Below are 12,146 nucleotides of genomic sequence, written 5' to 3' on the forward strand. Positions count from 1 at the left end.
TCAATTTTCCCCCTCCCTTATAGTAAACAAAACAGTTTATCAAGGCTAAGGGTATGTTCACACGCCCTATTTACGAACGTAATTCGGGCGTTTTACACCCTTGGGGTAAGTTAGCTCATAGGATCGCCATCTCCAGGGTAAGATGGTTGGCACACTTAAGAATTTTCACTCCAACACAGTGGATTCAGTTTGAAACCACAACCAGCTTTATTGTCTTCATACATGAAAAACGGTTTTACAAAACAGTTCAGGGTAAAGCCTAGGCCTTCCAGCCTCTAACTAAACACACAGCTTCCCTAGCTATCAGGGTGAAAGGCCTTCTGCCCAGCACCTGTTCTTACCAGAACTTCTGACTCCCACAGGCTGGCAATACCGGTCTTCCTCAGACTGGGAGCATTGTGTTAATAGAACACATCTTTCTTAAAGGCAATGTGTCGCTAGAAAAAATATTTTAATTTTTTTTAGTTAAACATTGTTCTAATTTTTTCACGAGTCAGGAAATATTATAAATTAGATTCTAATTTATAACATTTCCCAGTGCTGGTCACTAGATGGAGCAATTCCCAAAATTGCAGCATTGGCATGTGGTAAAGCAACCACATTGCTTTATGCTGCAAAATTTGAGAATACACACTCGCTCTAGTGAGCTCACAGAATCCCCCCTCCTTTATCCTGGCTAGTGCCAGGAGAAAGGAGGGGATTGAACGGTCAAACCTCCTACACTGTGTGTCGCCATTTTTGGAGCTAACACACAGTGTAGTAGGTTTACATACAGTAGTAATCACACACTAAAACACGTACATACACAGACCTAACTTACCTGCTCCTGCCGCCGCCGCTCCCTCCGGTCCGTCCGCTCCCTCTGCTCCAAGTGCACAAGTCCGGGCCGCGACCGGAAGTAGTAATCTTACTGTCCGGCCGCGGCTTCCGGTCCACAAGAAAATGGTGCCGGACGTCGCTCGGCCGAAGATCTTCAATTTGGACTGTGTGGGAGCGGCGCATGTGCCGTTCCCACACAGACGGCGTACAGCATAGTGGATGGAACGGGCCCCGTTCGCATTCACTATGGGGCTGTATGTGCCGTATTCCATGTCTGTATGTGTCGTTAATCGACACATACAGAGATGGAAAAAAATGGCAGCCCCCATAGACAAGAAAAAGTTAAAAAATAAAAAAAAGTAAAACACAAACACACAAATAAATAAAAAATTTTTTTAATAAAACACTAAAAGCAAATTGATATAAATTATTTTTTTTTCGCAACACTCGTCCTTTAAAGGAGCCTTAACAGCTGGCAGCTAATGAGACTCATAGGGCAGCCCAAACCCTGGACTGTCCTTAAGGAGTGGAACTTTTACTATTCTCTTCCACTCCAGCAACCCGGACCTTTTTCCACGTTTCTTGCCTAATAAGTAAAGAGAAAGGACACTTTCTCTTGTAACATTTCTTTTGAATATAACGTTCTTGGCCGAAATCCTGCCCCTTAGTAGCAGCACTGCTACAATATATGACGTAACCGCACCGCAGGTCAATTTATGTGCGTTTTTTTCCGTGGAAATTTACCGCAGTGTGGGGACGAGATTTGTTGAAATCTCACCCACGCTGCCGCTGCTGTAATACGCTGTGGATTTTCTGCAATTTATCCGTTACGGAAAATCTGCAGTGTTTACGCCATGTGTGTTCCTACCCTAAGTGCGAAATCTAGATAGAAAATAATTTTTCATTGAAAAGTAAGCCTATTGGACCAGAGAATTGGCACAACAAAACCAAATTGCTTCTGTCATTTAATGGTTAGAAACATTAAGGAAAAGAAAACTCCTGGTAGAGACGCTCCTGTGATACCCCTGAGGAAGCTAGGTTCTTCCTGGCGATACGCGTGGGGCTGGTCTTTGTATTTTAAGTGTGTGCCCCTCTGCCTGGCTTGTATCTATGGTCTTATTCTTATGATGTTTTAGCCTCCAGATACACATCACAGACACAGGAGTGCCTCTACCAGCAGTTTTAATTTCCTTGTTATTCCTAACTAGTTTCATCACCGGCTGAAGTCGTCTTTGCACGCACACCCGATGTTCAAAGCCCGAGGTTTTGCACACTGTGGATCTTTCGATTGCAGTGACATACTGCTAATGCCTCATGCACACGACCGTTGTGCCACTCGGACCGTTTTTGAAGGCATCCGAGTGGCACCTGATAGACTTCACGGACCCATTCACTTTAGCGGGTGAATCGGGTCTGTGAAAAATGGTCCGTGAAAAATGGTCCGAGTCTCCGATTCGAGGACAGATAGAACATGTCCTATCTTTCCTCGGATCACTGACGGGACACGGACAGCACACACGGTCGCATGGATGTGGCGTAAATGTTTGAAAATTGAGTTGTGCCGACCATCCTGCACCACCCAAATAGCGGCGTGGATTACCACCTTCTTTTGTCATTTTACCCTACGGATCCTGACGATATTTACCTTAGGGGAGCGCCTATTTCTTTTTTTTCCCCTTCTACTTCTGTCATTTAATACAGAGTATAAAAAGATAGGAGCATAATTTAAAGACATTTGTATTTGCTATGTAATAATAAAATCCTCGGACCAAAACGCCACCTAAATTCACCATCAAAATTTTTTTTTCCTTATGGCAGAATGACTAATTTACCCCAATAAACCCAGGTGGTACAGTTCAACCTCAATACGTTCTCTGTAACAATTCGAGAACTATTAACATGTAACAAAGCAGAGGTCATATACATTATACAATGCTCGTGTTAAATACAGTATGTGGATAGGACATCTAGGTCTCAAAAATTAAAATATCGGAACACAAAAAAAAAAAAATAGGGGTTTGATTCATTATCCTTCGGAGCATGAGATCCATGTGCTCTTGACAGATTATTAATAGTGCAGGCTATCAGGCTTGCGAGTTCTGCTCTCCCGACATCCTTAGGTTAAGCTGTAACCAGCAGCGATATTTGTTCTTATAAACTATTCGTTCATAAGACATTCACACGTTTCAGAGCTCTCCTTAGCACCTTTCTCTGTTTCATAAAATATGTCTAGCTGGATATATACATGAAGTTGATGGGGAAAAATTGTCCCGGGAACAGATGGTCTTCTAAATAAGCCAACCCTTGGCTCTATTTGCTGCAGAGAACTCCACGTCCAAGCACAGATACACTGGACAATCTTGGAGCCCCAGGCACTAGATTACGTGAGCACAAAATTATCCAGGAGCCGGCTCAGGGACGTCAGCCATTCTCAGCATTTTACTGGTTTTAGAGCACAGGAGAAACAAAGATGAATTGCAATACCCAGACCACTTTGATATGGCCACTCTAAACAGCAGTTGAGCTTGTTATGTTGCCGATTTCCCTCCTCAGACTACCTGATGCCTTGGTTGTCCAAGACACTCTTCCCTGCTATCTGTTTGGTTAGGGCTGCTAGATAGCAGGGAAGTGTGTGTGCATCAGGTAGAATGAGCAGCACTGCGGCCATCTTGGATAACAGAAGATTGGATAACAGAAGATGGGGACGGCGATCAGCGGCCACGTATAAACCAAGACAGGTGTACATCGCAAATTTTTTACAATATTTTTCTGAATGGGTGAGATGTGCAAATAGCACCAAAAAAAACCCCAAACCATACTATAATAGATATATGAAAAAAAAAAAAAAATCAGTGCGGAAACATTAACATGCTGCAAATTTTCACTGTGGATTTCACCTTTTTCAATGCATAGGGTATAATGCAGTACAACCCGCATATAACCATTGCAATTTTAACATGAAAAAAAACAACCCACTCTGCCAAGTCTAAATATACCCTTACTGTTTTATCAATCTGCATGGACAGGTTTAAGGCTATCATACCTGAATACATTTTACAACACAGTATATGCCAAATGGATACTTTATCACTAACCCTGCGAGGGCCGAAGGGCATTTTTGTGTGGATATATTTGACAAATATCTGTAGACTCTTCTACTCTTATTATATAGGCACTACACTGTAGTATGAGGTATAGCTGGTCTAGTAGCACACCTACTTTTTATATTTTTTTTGGGTTCTACTTGGAGGTACATGTACTTGAATCTCAGGTGTCCAGTGTCTTGAAAACAATTTTTTTTTATTTACATTTCATTAGTTTATGGTTTTTGGCCACAACCAGTACAGTGGACACTACCACCATTAAAGTGTAGCTAAACGTTTGACAAAACTTCTGACATGTCATAGAGACATATAAGAAGTTTGGATTGGTGATGGTCCGAGGACGGAGACACCCACCAATCGCTAGAATGAAGCAGCTGAAGTGTTCGTGTGAGCGCTCAGCTGCTTTGTGTCTGTTCGGCTATTTCCGGAAATAAATGTATCAGCGTACGGACTCAATACAAAGTCTATGAACCCGTACTCCGATACATTGGCTTTCCGGAAAAAGCCGAACAGACACAAAGCAGCGGAGCGCTCACACGAGCACTTCAGCTGCTTCGTTCTAGAGATTGGTTCTAGCGTTCTCAGTGCTCGGACCCCCACCAATCCAAACTTCTTATATGTCTCTATGACATGTCAGAAGTTTGTCGAACGTTTAGATACACTTTAAATATTGTCTATTGGCAAGCTGTCCAATCAGATCAAAGAGATGTTCAGGTTAGGCTCTATTTATGAGATGTTTGGTCTGTACTTTTATATATGAACATATCCAAAGAGCCCTTTAAAAGACCTGATGTACGTCAAATAAGTGCAATTTTAGCATCTGCCGGTCAGGTTTACAGCAGTATACGAAGATGCCGTGTGTTTTGCCCTTAAGACTTCAATGGGGAGGATAAATTTGGCAAAATATTTGTTTTGTTGCGGTTTCTCAATCTCATTCACTTTGCTGGTATGGTAAATTCTGCGTTAAGTCAGCAGGGTTTACGCTACGTGGGAACCCAGCCTTAGACCGTATGCACAGAGCTATATTACAGCTTCATACAACCTCAGAGTTGTACTTCTTCATAATGGGGCACCTACAGACTTCTATTGAGCTATACTGTACCTTCCTATGGCATACAGTTTTTTTTCTGTCAGCTTCTATCTGAACCAAAGAAATAGTGACATGATCAATTGGACATTGCATTACAGTGAGGTACAATATGGCGGCAGACGGAGTTCCTATGGTTCCATAGTACGCTGCTGTAGGAGCTCCAGATGCCTGTCGTCCACGAAATGCATCTTACCTATGTCAAGGTTTTTCAGCCTGAACCAAATTTTCTGCAGTGTGTGGATCTAATCCACTGAAAATAAGCAATAAATACGGTTTTAGGCACTTTTCTCGACACGCTCTGCGAGGGAAATGACTTAACAGGAAGCTGGTTTGGTCTAGCAGAAAGAGGTGTGGTAAGTGACAGTGTGTGCCAAAAATTTCCGCACAAAACTGCCATAAACTAAGCCAACCAAGAGGTAATATTTAAAAAAAAAAAAAAAAAAAAAAAGTCTAGCAGATTTAGAAAGATGCACCAAATTTATTATACAGGATGAAGCATTTTTATAAAGTTGACTGCCTTGTCCAAGTTTACAATGTCTAAAACCTCTTAGTACATCTACTCCAATGTGTGAACATGGCCTAAGATTACTTCTAAATTAAAGTAGGGCTGGGCAATTAAAATCGAAATTCAGCGCATATAAAACAGACGTCATCCGGTGCACTTCAGTTTTCTCCTTTTTTTTTTCCCAGTTTCAACTGTACCTGCATCCTCAGGACACCGATACAGTTGAATCCTATAATAGAGCAGGGGGCCACCAGTTCCCTGCTCTACTTATAACCGTTTAACGCCGTCCCCTCACAGCTCAGCGCAGACAGGCGCAATGACCGCACTGCCTTGTGCCTTTCTGCACTGAGCCACAAGCAGCTTAGTACGCATATTTTCAGAGTCCGATGGACTTATGGCATATATCGGCATTTCAGTCGTCTTATTGGTCCACAAGGTCTAGCCTCAGTGCCTGCCCCAATTGTTCGCGCAGGGTTGATGGGGGCTTACACGCAGGGTTGATAGGGGCTTACATTGGCCCACCATCATCCGTGTGTATATAACCCCATCATCCGTGTATTTACCATTGGGGCAGGCACTGTCTGCTCGCCGTGGCACATGGGCATTTAGGCTAAACAAGAAGTAAACGGGGTGGGCATTGAGGACACCGTGGACAAAAACGATGTCTGAAACGCCGGTGACAGAAGCCCAGCACATTCTCAAAACAAGCGCCGAGCCACACAGACCGGAGGAGCAGAGGGATCTTCACTCGTCGTTGGAACGGGGTTAGGAGAGTATGTACTGTATTATTTATATTAGGCACTATTGGGGCATTATACTGTGTGAGGTGCAGTGTTAGGGGGTAGATTATATATACAGTAGTATACAGCAGGCTTAGGCAATCTATGTTAATTCAATGGTATGGAATGCAAATAGGGGGCGTGACATGTGAAATGGGGAGTGGCCTAAAATAGTTTAATCATAAATCGAGGCTACATGTTCAATTATTTGTGTTCTTGATTTAGGTCATAATACCCCTGCCCCAGATTATAGTTCTAAAGGCCAGATAGAAAAGGAAAGCATAGAGACCTGATTGATTGTACCACATTCACAACTTCTCTTTTGCACTGGAATTTATTTAGATTAGATTATAGTTCCCCTTTTACACATTTATGCTCTCCCCAGAGGAAAAAAACCAATATCCACACGCTGGAAAAAACTCAGACCTTTAATCACACAACAAATAATCAAAATTTCTGTTTTGATTGTTTCTGTCTGACGTTTTTGCTTTGAGGGTTCGCATTCTTTTTGTTGCGGTTCTTGTTTTTGACATTGTGAGTTTCGTAGTACCGCACTCCCACTTTCTTTGAATGCTGCTCTCTCTCGATCCTTCTCCTCTGAAAAGAGAAAAAAAAATACAAATTATAGGACAGACAAAAAACAAAAGAAAAAACGGGTTGGGGCTGTTTGTCATAGAGCTTAGGGCCCTTTTACACAGGCCAATTATCGGGCAAACGGGCGTTCACAGAACGCTCGTTCCCGATCATTGCCATGTGTAAACAGGGCAACGATCAGCCGATAAATGATTAAATGCTCGGAAATCGGCTGATCGTATAGTTTATGCAGCAATAAATATTATAGTTGTTGGAAGCACATCTCCATGTGTAAACATAGAAACGTGCTGCAGACATGATAGAAACGCATGGGCACGAGCGATTGCAGTAACGAGCTCTCGTCCCCATTCATTACTGATAATAGCGCCTTGGGAAAAGAACTAACGAGCGCAGATCAACGAGCGGTCTCATTGATCGGTGCTTATTGTTATCTTGCCTTGTTAACACGTAAAAATGTTACTGATATTATACATCAAGTGCACACCTTCTATCCTATGCTGCCCTCGCATAAGGCAGAATAGGACACCCAACAGACAGTGAGAAGTGGTATTAGGTGGGGCTTTTTTTTCCACAGGTCAGTGGTCTGAATAAATTAGGGGTTTAGGTCTGAGGTCTAAAATAATTTAGGAGTTAGAGACAGGGAAAAGTAGCAGATGTTCTCGAAGTTCAAAACAAAATTTGCATGTGAGAGGTGTTAGGAGTAAAAACAAAAACGGAGTATATAGGATTCATAAAAGACCACTAGAACTCTGTAATAAGATGACATACTTCTCTAGATGACAGTTTCTTCTGCGGCTTTTCATTTTCATCATCGTCAAGATGCTTTCTTTTCTTTAATTGTTTAATCCTCACTGTAAAGAATTATAAATTGCTTAACAGGGATGTAAACATTTTTCCCATCTATGATGTATGCGCTAGCTGAGAACATTCAGTTACAGAGTGCACTTAAAGTGGCTGTTCCACCACAATATATATTATATATCATACAAAATAAACAATGCTGTTAAAAAAAAAAAAAAATGATCCAGTGAAGAGTTCCGACATTTACTTAATAAGTATCACATCACCTAGTGTGCAAAGTGCATAGCAATGTGCAGGTCCACAAACCAAAAATCATAAAAAACCGCTGTTAAAAATGCAATTAAAAACTACACGAAAAAAGAACAATAACGCAGTAAAATATTGCGTGTGAATCCAGCCTTAAAGGGGTTATCCAATGAGTCCACCTGAGTGCTGGTGGACTTGAATGCTTACACTCTCCCACAAATCCTCTTTTCACTGCAGAATAGCCAATAGAAATTGCTTTCTGCCCTGCTGGTCCGGGAAGGAGCCGGGCCTCTGTAGCCGTAGCAGGGCAATATAACTTCTCAGCTTGTTAGGATTGTAAAGCTGTGCATCCTGACAGCCGATATGAACCCTGCACATGCCCACTCAGTCTTTATTGCTTAATGTACACACTAATTGTTTAACTAAAAAAAAAAAAACATGTTTTGCTGGCAACACATTCCCTTTAAGGCTGGATTCAACATAGTGTTTTTCATAACAATTTTTTTTTTTTTTTTTTAATCAGTTCAAGTTTATTCAACAAAACTCCACATTATTACAGGTCATTGTACGTTCTCATACAGTGTACAAGCAATTTTCAACAGACCCAATTCTTTACATTTAACCAAACATTCCCTTCCCCCCAACTCCCCCCTGTATCCCCCCCAGCCGATCTTCTCAGTACCACTTTTCCAATCCTCTCCCCTCAGTGGCCCTATACCTGCACTTGTTGCCTTAGTGTCATTAGCTCCCCAGAAGCATACCCAGATTGATCAATCCACCTAGCCCATTGTTTGTCGAACTTGACCCTGGACCCCCTCTTGGAGTATATCCTATACTCCATCAGAACCTGTGAGTTAAGTGCCCCCATGATTTCTTGTTTTGATGGTGGCTCCGCATCCAGCCAGTGCTTTGCAATTCCTTTCCGAACTTGATACAGTATTTTAGCAATTGCCAACCCTGACATCCTATCTCCCCCCAAATCTCCAACATACCCTAGCAGCATTACTACAGGATCCCATGGGATCTGTACCTCAAACACTCTCCCCACTAGTTCTGATATTTCCGTCCACAGACTCCCCAGCTTCCCACATGTCCAGAACATATGAAGGATGTCTGCTTTTTCTTCCGGGCACCTAGGACATTTTGCATCCGCTCTTAATCCCATTTGTTTCAGCACCCACGGGGTCCTGTACACCCTATGTATCAGAAACAACTGCGATCTTCGTTGTGCTACATTAATGGACAAGGTACATGTTGCTGCCAATACCGCCTCCCAATGGTCTGTTGTAATAGGACCCACATCCCTCTCCCATATTGCTTACACTGTTGCCATAGGATCTCCCAGATGTTCCACCAACAACCTGCGATAAACCAATGATATTAATCCTTTTGATGTTACTGCCTTTGCAATATGCTCCAACACCCCCGCGGCATGCATCGTCAGGTCTACACTGGCCGCTTGTGTCTGCACAGCGTGCCGAATCTGCAGGTACTGATAAAACATGCGGGAGTCCAGTTGAAACTCCTCCCTTACTTGCTGAAAAGATTTGAGTATGTCTCCCTCATACAACTGATTCAACCGTATTATGCCTTGCTGCTCCCACCCCTGCATCCCTTCCAATTTACCCAATTCCCCCAAATAAGCATTTCTCCAAAGCGGTGTATATTTAGTGCACTCCCCTATCCCCAGCAATTGCTTGCACTGCCACCACACCTTATGTATGAGAAGCAGAGTGGGTCTGGTACTCGCCATCTGTTTATATCTGTGTGCTTCCAGTCCTGCCAGCGGGTTCTCCCCCCCCCCCAGATATGATAGGATGCGCGCACTGGACCCCCATGTCTCTTCCTGCTCCCACCCCCAGAAATGCTGACATTGGGCAGCTAAATAATACACCCAAGCATTGGGAACAGCCAGGCCCCCCTCCTCCTTTGGCAGCTGTAATTTCTCCAGTTTAATCCTAGGTACCCCCTTCTTCCATACTAGGTCCCTAAAAAGGTTATGCAATCTCCTGAACCAATATTTGGGGATCCATACCGGTGAGTTATGTAGTACATACAACACCTGGGGCATAAGGATCATTTTAATCAAATTTGTCCTACCCAGAGCAGATAGGGGCAACTTATTCCACGCCTCTACTTTGGCTTTTATCTTTGTTAACAGTGGCATTACATTAAGGGACATATAATCCTGTACTTTCGCCGTCACCCTCACCCCCAAATACTTAAACTCCTTCACCACAGGTATCTCCACCTCCTCTTCCCCATTCTGAACATCCCCCGGGTCCATGAGCATTAGGGCCGATTTTGACCAATTAATGAGTAGTCCTGAGTATTTCCCAAACCGCTTAATTAGGGCCATCACTAACGGTAATGTGCGTTCGGTATCCGCCATGAATAGCAGCATATCATCTGCGTATAATGCAATTCTTTCCTCCACCCCCCCATATCTCAACCCCTGAATTTGTTCATGTTGTCTCACTGCACACGCCAAGGGTTCCACCGCCAACGCAAACAACAATGGGGACAATGGACATCCCTGACGCGTTCCCCGCTCCAGCGCAAACCGATCCGATAACACCCCATTCACCCTTATCTTTGCTGTCGGGGCTACATACAACAATTTTACCCATTTTATATAATTAGGGCCAAATCCCATTTTTTCCAGAACTGACCACAAATAATTCCACTCCACACAATCAAATGCTTTGGCCGCATCTAAGGACATTATGGCTCTCCCCCCACGATTATCCGGCATAACTTGTAGATTAAAAAACAGCCGCCTCAGATTTACCGCCGTCGATTTGGATGGCATAAAACCGGCCTGATCTCCGTGTACCACCCCAGCTACTACTTTAGCTAGTCGAAGCGCCAATACTTTCGCCATGATTTTAATATCCGCCGTCAGCAGTGAGACTGGTCTATAAGAGCCCGGGAGTTGAGGATCCTTCCCCTCTTTAGGCAGCACTACTATAGTCGCTTCATACATTGTTTCTGGAAGCCGCCCCCTATTGAAGCTATCTAAAAGAGTGGCCAGTAACTGCGGCGCCAGCTCCTCCCCATATTCCTTAAAAACTTCCACCGGAAGACCATCCGGCCCCGGCGCCTTTTCACTGGCTAGTATCCCTATAGCCGCCTGGAGCTCCTCCAGAGATATGGGCTCCTCCAATGTCCCTCTCTCCTCCCCCCCCAACCTAGGAAATTCTATCTCCCCTATATACTCTTCCAGCTGCTGAGGCGTGTGCTCTGCCCTAGAGGCATACAAATCCGAATAGAACTGCTGAAACACTTTCAAAATCTGCCCTGTATCAGTCTCCAACTTCCCCCCCTCCCCTTTAATGGTGTGTATGTAATTATTCTCCCTCTGAGCCTGCGCCATCCTTGCCAGTAACCGTCCAGTGGTTTCCCCCTCCTCATAGTATTGGCGTTTTAAAAACATCCTTTTGTTATCTGCCCTCTCCAACTGATGTTGCTTTAACAACCTCTGCGCCTCCACCCAATGCTTCAGTGTGTCTGGTGTGTTATCTATTATATGCAGCCTTTCTGTCTCCTCTACCCTTCCCAACAGTGCTTCTCCTAATTGTCTAGACCGTGTTTTTACTGCTGAAATGTGCTGGATGAACACCCCTCTCAGCCACGCCTTCATCGCGTCCCACAGTATCTCTTGGGGTACCGTTCCTAAATTAAACTGAAAGTACTCCTTTATGAGGTTTAAAATTTGTTTATTGTCTATCAGCTTTAGCCAAAAGGCATTGAGTTTCCAGCACCCTTGCCCCCGCCCTGTCCTCTCCTCCGTCTCTACCTTCATTAACACAGGAGAATGATCCGATAACGCTCTTTGCAAGTATTCTATCTGAGCTACAAATGGTACCGCTGTCGGTGAGCACAAGATTAAGTCTATCCTGGATAAAGACTGATATGTGGAAGACGCACAAGAATACTGAAAGCTATTTGGATGTTTATCCCTCCATATGTCCCGCCAACCCATTTCCGCAACCAGATGGCCAAAAGCTGTTACACCTCCCCCTGTCATGCCAAATTTATCCATATTGGTATTCAATACCGCGTTAAAATCCCCCATCACTAGTAACGGCACCTCCGGGTACCTAGCCAGTTCCTCCACCACTTTCTTGATACATCCACTAGAAAACGGAGGGGGTACATACAACACCACCAACACACAATTCCAATGATACAAAGTACAGTGTACC

The 12,146-nt window shown here is 43.6% G+C and overlaps 1 protein-coding gene across 1 annotated transcript in view; it reads right to left on the reverse strand.

The window, feature by feature from the left end:
- Positions 1-6,706: 6,706 nt before the first annotated feature.
- GNL2 (G protein nucleolar 2) overlaps positions 6,707-12,146 on the reverse strand; it is a 48,986-nt gene continuing 43,546 nt past the window's right edge. The window contains exons 15-16 of the mRNA XM_075853256.1: positions 7,660-7,742; positions 6,707-6,894 (exon numbers count right to left, since the gene is read on the reverse strand). Coding sequence (XP_075709371.1) covers positions 6,745-6,894; positions 7,660-7,742 — 233 coding nt within the window. The 3' untranslated portion in view covers positions 6,707-6,744. The remainder of the gene's footprint in view (positions 6,895-7,659; positions 7,743-12,146) is intronic.

Source organism: Rhinoderma darwinii, chromosome 2, assembly GCF_050947455.1.
Source record: "Rhinoderma darwinii isolate aRhiDar2 chromosome 2, aRhiDar2.hap1, whole genome shotgun sequence".
NCBI classification, from domain to species: Eukaryota; Metazoa; Chordata; class Amphibia; order Anura; family Rhinodermatidae; genus Rhinoderma; species Rhinoderma darwinii.